Below are 8,961 nucleotides of genomic sequence, written 5' to 3'. Positions count from 1 at the left end.
TTTAAAACTTGATTTTCTAGAAATAAGAAAGACTAGCAAAATCTCTCCCTCTGATTCCAGCACACACTCTCTAAAATGCGTAGATTAAACAGAAGGAACGGCTCTTTTCTCACCCAAAGCTGTGATTCTAAGATGGGAATCAGTGGGTTCAATAACTGCAAGAGTTCCTTATGAACTCAAAACATAGAACTTTCCCTCGAACCCTATTCCATTAGTAAATCGCATTAAATAGCGTGGACAGGATAGATTCGAGCAATTGGGATCGATAATTCCGCTGTCTTCTTTCACTCATTTATTTTTCCCCTTTGCACACACATATTGTAAAACACAAAAGCAAGATATGAGGAATCCCTGTCAAAACCAAGAAAAAGCAATCTCTCTCCAGATTCTTCGACTGGAAAGACAAGAAACCGCATAAAAATGGATCCTTGAAATCCCAAGGTGGTATCTCATAATATGAGTTTTCAACGGCGTTCCGTAGTCAACTTCCTTGAGCCACCACACTAACATGGGAGGATCGCAGAAAATGAATCCTGGGATTTCCAGAGAACGGCCACCGCGAGCAATGAAATTTGATGTGGAAGACATGTGGTTGATTATCAACACTTTCATCCGAGATTTGAAGCCATAGAGGAGTAGATTAACTCTTAGAGAATAATATAAATCATATCCTGGAACCTTATCTAACAGCTTAAGCTATTGGGTTGAGTTGGTTCTTTGACATGGTATCAGAGCCTTGATAACCAAGTGGTCTCGAGTTCGAATTTCATCATCCTCATTTATTTGATAAAAATTAAGCACAAGGTAATGTGGGCCTGTACAAGTTTCAAGCCCAAAGGGCTTTCACTTGAGGGGGTGTGTTAGAGAATAATATAAATCATATTCTGGAACCTCACCTAACAAATGTTAGTGTGATGTAACAAATGTCAGGATGAGCTGGTGATTGTGATTTAAAGTATTTTAATATATTAAAATAATATTTTTTATTTTTAAAAAGTTATTGGTGATATTAAAATATTTAAAAATATAGAAAAATATAATTTCAATCATATTATTACTAATCTTATAAATAAAACAAGTTATCATGATATTTTTTTTTATTAATGTAGGTATTCGGATCAGCTTGTGCATACCTCGACTAATTTCTACGAGCCCTGAAATTAATGATCATGTAAGCTTCCAATGGTCATGAGAAAACTCGAACTCATGATCATTGAAGAGTAAACTCAAAATTTGACCAGTTAAGTTGCCATGATTTTTTTTTTTAGATTAACATAGATGTCCGGGTCAGTTTACCCATACCTCGACTAATCTTACAAGTTCTGAAGTTAATAACTATATAAGCTTTCACAAACTCTAAAGTTTATAAAATTTAAACTAATAATTTTTTTAAAAAAATTAAAACCGAGTAAATTCTTCATAATTAATATGATAACTTGCTTAATGTTGCTCTTTTGCTTTTCGTTTTTACCCATATTTGCAGTTCTGCGCACAAATTTGTGTGTGGAAAGAAAGCGGGGATAGAGAGGAGCGTGACACTCGATATCTCGATCAGAAATTAATAACCGTATTAATGTATTGCGTGGCCTCCGAGTAAACAGAATAATGAATAGAATTTGCTAAAAGGATCATCATCATCATGTCTCCCCTCCTGTCAAAAAACCGTACTAAAGTGTTCTTTTTAATATTTTAAAAGAAAAACATTAAATTAATTTTTTTTATTTTAATATAATATTATAAAAAATGGGTTGTGTTTTGTGGTTTCAAATCCTTTTAAAATGTTCTTTTTAATATTTTAAAAGAAAAACATTAAATTAATTTTTTTTATTTTAATATAATATTATAAAAAATATTATTTTAATATAATTTTAAAATAAATAACACACTTATTCACATCTACAACACATCACTAAATGAAATCAAATGATGATAATAATTTCAGCTATAAAGATTAATTTTATAATGAGTTGATTTGGAGTTTAGTTCGGGTTAAATTATTTTGAGTGCTAACTCAATTAAATTTAGTCCATCCACTTAAATTAAATTAGTCCATCCACTTAAATCAATTTCAAGAATTAAAAAAAAAAAACAATATCATTTCATTTAAAAATTAAAATAATGTAACATTTTTTTTATGAAGCATCAATCTGGATATACAAAATTCTCCATATTATGTGTAGTTTTAAAAAACATCAATCTTGCCTTTTACTGCTAAATAACTAGCAAATAATATTGATTTTTCATATTTTTGTTTTGTTTTTTTCATGCTTCCCTCTCATTTTTCTTCTCAAATCCCCGTGTATATCATACAACATATCTTAAAAACTCTTTAAAACCTGAACAAAAGAAAAAACAAAGTTAAAGAGTCCGGGTGGCCTTTTACGTGTTCTTACTTTTACTGCTCTGCTTTAATGCAAGGTAATTAAAAGTGTTTAATAAAGATTTTAAAAATTAATTACTTGGCTAAAATAAAAGAAATTGATTTTAAAAAAAGGATTGGCTATTGTCACGGCAGTTTTTTCAAGTGACCAGCATAACCTTTCTTTTCTACTGAACTCCTAGCTAGCAATAAAGGACTCGTCATTAACATGGGCAACGATACTCCGAACTCCATTGTCCAACCAATTTGAAGATGATTGCGGACACAAATTGTTAACCACCGAGATCATGAGGATTTTGATGCCGAGTTGAGATCGTTTCGATGGGGTGGTGAAGATCAGATTTTAGTTGAATTTGGATTGAATAGCTTTTAAAACTAGAACAGTTATTTTATTTATTTTATAAAATTAAAGAGACTATTTTATAGTTCATTTCAAAATATTATGAGAATTGTGATATTATAAGTTTTGTCTTGTATGATTTATACAAATTGGTTTGAGTTATTTTTTAAAAAATTATTTTAAAAAAATCGTAATATATTTTGGAAATAATTTTAGACTTGTAATGAAAAATTGTTACAAACTTGAATAAAATTATTTATTTAATTTATTTAAAGTTAAATTTTGATGGGATTCTAATATATACTGTCTTATTTTAAGAAAAAAATTATTTTGAATTGTCTTATGAAACTCGTTTCTAATTTAACTTGTTTTTATTATAAGTTATTTATAACAAATAACTTCAATACCATAAATTGAAGTTAAAAGTTGTTCCATGTCATATGATTTCAATTGAAGGTCTCGCCCTACATAAAAAAAAAGTTACTCGGGTTGATGGGCAGGGAGTGTCCGGCTTATCTCTGCAATCGTACTAAAGCAGTGTTTGACTGAGAAGGTGATTGGTAGTGTGATAGCGGTTGCTTTTCAAATAATTTTTTATGTCAAAATACATGTCAATGATGTTTTTTTATTTTTTAAAAATTATTTTTGACATCAACACATCAAAATGATCCAAAACGTACAAACCATATTAAATTTTAGAAACAAAAATTAATTTTTTGGGAACGCTGTGCAAAACATATTCTGAAAATACTTTTAAAAAAATTAAAAATATTTATTTATTTTACTTTAAATTAATATGTTTTTTTATGTTTTCAAATCATTTTAATGTGCTAAACTTAAAAATAATTTTTAAAAAATAAAAAAAAATATTATTTTAATGTGTTTTGCAATGAAAATCATTTTGAAAAATAATCGTTATCATACTCTCAAATACTTTTTAAGTAATGAAAGTAGCCACGAGTAATAGCAATAACAATTATTTTTAAAAATATTTTGTATTTAAAAATATATTAAAATAATATTTTTTTATTTTAAAAATTTATTTTAATTTCAACATGTCAAAATAATTTAAAATTAAAAAAAAAACATTTTTTACATAAACATTTATCAACAGCAAAAACAAATTTGCTCTAGCATGTGTCACAACCACTCTGTTTTTGTCCTCATTGCATGTTCATGATGTCACTAGAGGTGAGAAGGCTTCCTTTCCTGACTACGACAATAAAACAAGCCAAGAAATGAGAGTTCAATTTGAGATCAATTACATAAAATTAATGTTATTATATGTGATAAGGATTTCTATTTTAATTTATGAGTACATTGAAGGAGTAAATGAAAAAAAAATGATAATGTTTCGATAATTCAACATCCTTTTATCCAAAAAATAAATTTTGTTTATATATATAATTCATTTTACTTTATTTATAAAGAAGGTTCGTCACAAGGAACAGATTAAATATTTTATAAAGTAAAAAACAACTATCTTTTACATGAAAAGATTTTTTGTTTGTTTAAAAAATTGTTGGGACGCCATTGTATGGACAAACAATTTTTTTATGAATTTTTGAAAAAAAATTATTCAGTTAAAAATCTTTTTATTTATTTGTTTGTGTGGACATATTTTTTTTATTTATATCATATTTTTTTGAATAAAAAATTATCAAGATTTGAAAGCAAATTTTAATTAAAAAAAATACGTGTCTTGATATGCGATTGTATGTGAGAATAAAGTAATAATTATTTGAGATAATTGTATAAGAATCACTATTAAAATATATATATATATATATATATATAATATTTTATTTTCATTGAATATCCATCAGAAATTTTATTTTGAGATTGTATGTGAGAATAAAGCAATAATTATTTTGAGATGATTGTATACGAATCACTATTAAATAAATAAATAAATAATATTTTATTTTCATTGAATATCCATCAAAAATCTTAAAACAATTATGTATTAAAATTCATATATAATTATTAATAGAGAACATTACTATTAAAAAAAAACTCTAATCTTGTTATATTACCATCCTATGATTTTTTAAAAAAATTTCAAGTATCGTTGTAATTATTTTATTCAAAAAAAATATTTAAAAATATATAAAAAATAAAATAATTAGATAAAAAACAGGGAAGGGTTAGGATAGTCGAGCCTAATTGTTCCATACTTGAAAGGAGAGGTAAGGCTCTTAGCCTTGAAAATTCTTTTTGCGTAGTTGGGCTTGGAAGACTAGGTTAACGTGTTTGACCTTTTAAAAAAATACAGCGGGCGATATATTATTTGTCGAGGTAAACATACTGTAACACTTTTCGAGCACCTTCAATGTTGAGAAATCAAGGTTTGGGTTTTCTTTCACCAGATTTCAGTATGTTTTTACTTGAAAATAAAAAAAAAAACAAATTCTAGAAACTTTTGCATCCCTATTTTTAATTCCAAGACACACTATAATTAGTCAATAAATTCAGGTTAACCAACCAAACTAAAATATATTTTTTTGGATTTTAATCTAATTTTTTATATGATTTAAAACACAAACTCAGGTTAACTAACCAAACATGAATCATAAGACCGGAATAATTATATAAAAAGCAAATCAAAATAATTTATGAAACTAAATTCACAATCAACCAATGACGAAGGGTGATTAAAAAAAAGAATTAAAAAAGGGAAATAAAAAAATCATTGAAGTCAACAAAACAAATTCGTGACTCGGGTCATGAAATTACGATAACCTCATAAAATGCAATCCGAAATAAATTATAAAGCCTGGATCTCAATCAACCAATATTTAATGATGAAATTAAATAAAAAAAAGAAAAAAACCCTAAGTTAACCGGCCTAACTCATGATTGGGTCATAAAATTGTGATAATCATATAGAAAAAAAATAAAAAATATATAAATCTCAATTCTCAATCAAGTCATTTATGAAGGATTGGATTGAAAAAATAAAATAAAATAAATACAAAAAATAACTCGTGGTGGTATGAGTTAACCTGTCAAACTAAGGTCAAAAAATTAAGATAGTCACATAAAAAGCGATTTAAAAAATATTTTAGAGTCCGATTCTCAATTAACCTAGCGTTTAATAATGAAATTAAAAAAAAATAAACAAAAAAATATTCAAGTCAACATGGTTTATGAAAATATATACCCAATAAACCCAATAATAAAAAATCAGGACCAATATATACTATCATGGCAAGATAATTAATTAAAAAAATTTACAATAATGGGTCTATAAAGCTATCATAGTCTCCTAATATAGGTTTAGTAGGTTAACTCAATTTATTTTTCTAATTGAATTTTGTTTTTAATTTAATTATTTAATAATAAGTTGATTGAGAATTTAGTTTAATATTTTTTTATTTTCCTTTTACATGATTATTAGGGTCTCATTATCTGAGTAACATATTTGTTGAATTAACTTAAATTAATCCGAGTCAATCTAATATATTACTGTTTAAATAATTTTTTTTAAAATATCATCTTAATTTTATTAGTTAAACTATATTTTTATTGACTATTCAAATTATTTTTTGATCAGTTAAATCAATCATGCTATATTAAATTAATTTTAATATGATTTAATTTTTTTTATTAAAAACATATTAATAAAACTCGGATATAAATATTCATTCAATCCACGATGAGTAGAATGATCTAATAAGTTTCTATTATTAGATTATTGGATATGTTAGAAATGGTAATTTTTTTCTCGAAGCAAAACAAAGAAAAAAAAAATCAAGCATGTGGAAATTTTAATAACTTCAATAATTGTTTTCTTCAAAAAGGAAATCCCTCGATTTTATCGCTTATAGTTCGGTTCCTGATATATACCCCTCCTTTCGCTCGTAGTCACACACACGGACACTCCCTCACTTACCCCAGCACACCAATTTCTCCCTTAGCTGTCTCTGTATCAAGGCTCTCTCTAATATAGACGAAGGTCACCAACAACAAAACTTCTACTTGCCTAATGAACGTGGTAATTTTACTCCTCAAAACACTAACGCCTTAATTACAATTTGGCATATCCTCCGTCTCTTTCTTGTTTATCATACAAAAAGGATTTCCATTTTTGATGGGCAATCATTGGTTAAATGGTCATGGTCATAAGTTTTGAGAGGTTTCGACATTTAATTGAAGGATATAGAACGAGAGGATTTTACTAGTATTGGACCCACATGCGGATTCTGGGTTGTGTTTGTTAGTTGATTGTCACTTGCTCTGTTCTTGAATTGTTCAAGGGAATCTTGCTGGCTTTTTTAGGGCTGTTTATAATGGATTGCGTATCATACTTGAAGGTTCTGACTCAAAACGGTGGATTCAAAGGTGGGTTTTTTGTGTTTAGGTATTTCTCGTCGGTTTTCAATTTTTTGTGGCTGTTTTTTATGTTTTGTTTAGGGTTGAGGTTTTTGCAGTTTACCTGGCATGGTAAGTCTCTGGTTCAGTTTCTATGTGGTTTTAGTGGGGAATCGAGTGATCCTAAAAATGGGTTTTGTTCAAAATTGGATTTTGATAAACTGTGTGATACAAAGATTCCGTCTTGCTTGGAGAATTCAAAAGCAAAAAATGAGGACAGTTCAATGACGAGAAAAGAAGTTGTGAACGATGGTGTTCTTGACGATGATGATTGTGAAAGAGAATATAGTGTTGAAGACGAGGAATATGATGTGACGGCACTGAGGAGATTGGTCAAGATTGAGAGGCTGAGAGCAGATATGGCTTATGCAGAACTTGAAAAGGAGAGAATGGCTTCTGCATCAGCGGCTGATGAGGCTATGGCAATGATTTTAAGGCTTCAGAATGAAAAGAGTTCAACGGAGATCGAAGCCAAACAGTATCGCCAATTGGCAGAACAGAAACAAGAATTTCTTCAAGAAGTGATTGAATCATTGCAATGGGACATAATCAATCTCGAGCATGAAAGGAGTGAAATGGAGGAGAATTTGAGACTGTACAGAGAAAAGCTGAGGCAGTATGTGAAGAGTGATGAAGTGGATCAATTTGAAGCGTCTGGTGCAAGGATGAACTATCTTCGTTCCGCCATGGAAGATGGTATTGAAGATGTGCCGAATCTATCTCTTGACAACATGGACTCTTCAGTTCTCTGAGTTCTTGATGGCACCTTGAATAATTGGTTAGTGCAGGTTTTCACTGACTTGTATTGAGTTGATCAGGGTGAAATAAGCCCTTTGTAGAAATGATACATGTACTGGAAAGCATTTACAATACACTTCTATTACATCTGTATTTTCTTAATGTCTTTGGATTCAATGTATTCGTGTAATTCTGTAAATGCATTTCATGGAAGCACTTGATAGTGTTAGACAATCTGGGGTAAATACATTTCACTGTCTTTTCAGCTACTGTTGATGTCATGTTGTTTCCTAATTCTAATTTAATCTGCATGGATTAATTTTCTTGATAATGTTAGACAACCTGGGGTAAATGCATTTCACTGTCTTTTCAGCTACTGTTAATGTCATGTTGTTTCCTAATTCTAATTTAATCTGCAACGATTTATTTCTTGGTAGATGTTGATGTATTAAAATAATATATATTTTTTTAAAATTTATTTTTGATATTAATAAATTAAAATAATCTAAAAACGTAAAAAAATAATTTAAATTAAAAAAATTTCATTTTTTTTAAATGCTATTAAACCGCAGTACTAAAAGTGTCCAGAAATCCTCTGTGGTAGAATAACATGCCCTGTTCATGGATCATGTGCTTCGTGCTTTCGTCCTACGTATAAGAGATCCTTTTTCGTAACTTGTGTATCATTGGAACTACAATAAATCTTAGGCTGCTCATTTTTTGATATCATTGGTACTGCAATCAATCTCGGGCTGCTAGTTTTTTGAATGGCCATGAAAGTTAATGTTGCATCCCCAGTTATAGCCCCATCTCTGATTCTTTCTCAATAATCAACTGTCTATGCCCACCGGCATTGACCCTGGACCACAATTCCTTACAAGTACTGGAATATGTTTAACTTATAATGCTCGGAAAACTCAATTACGCGTTATAATCTCAACCTGTGAAGCAATGGCTGCTTTGCAGAATGTGTGTGGATACGACTAGAATGATGTGCAAGAGAGGTAAAAAATTGCCACGCCAATGGCACCTGGGGCAGGGAAGTGAAAGCCATTTTTTTTGGTTCTTGATTTTCTATCGTCTTTAAGAAGATGGACAGCTAAACTCCATTACTGCAAGATTTTTCATT

General features: G+C 29.0%; 1 protein-coding gene across 1 annotated transcript; it reads left to right on the top strand.

The window, feature by feature from the left end:
* Positions 1-6,577: 6,577 nt before the first annotated feature.
* Positions 6,578-8,101, top strand: LOC7454828 (protein FLOURY 1-like). The gene is made up of 2 exons (XM_052455884.1): positions 6,578-7,064; positions 7,137-8,101. The coding sequence occupies exons 1-2, from the start codon at positions 7,013-7,015 to the stop codon at positions 7,844-7,846; spliced, it is 762 nt and encodes a 253-aa protein (XP_052311844.1). The 5' UTR covers positions 6,578-7,012; the 3' UTR covers positions 7,847-8,101.
* The last annotated feature ends 860 nt before the right edge of the window (positions 8,102-8,961 follow it).

This window comes from Populus trichocarpa, chromosome 9 (genome assembly GCF_000002775.5).
Source record: "Populus trichocarpa isolate Nisqually-1 chromosome 9, P.trichocarpa_v4.1, whole genome shotgun sequence".
NCBI lineage: Eukaryota > Viridiplantae > Streptophyta > Magnoliopsida > Malpighiales > Salicaceae > Populus > Populus trichocarpa.
The sequence above is the reverse complement of the archived record's forward strand: the minus strand, read 5'-3'. Positions and strand labels throughout refer to the sequence as shown.

Excerpts from the sequence above, each read along its gene's own strand:
- LOC7454828 (XM_052455884.1), top strand. The coding sequence starts at position 7,013 with ATGGATTGCGTATCATACTTGAAGGTTCTGACTCAAAACGGTGGATTC. Across the intron at positions 7,065-7,136 it reads TCAAAACGGTGGATTCAAAG|GGTTGAGGTTTTTGCAGTTT; the intron begins GTGGGTTTTTTG and ends TGTTTTGTTTAG.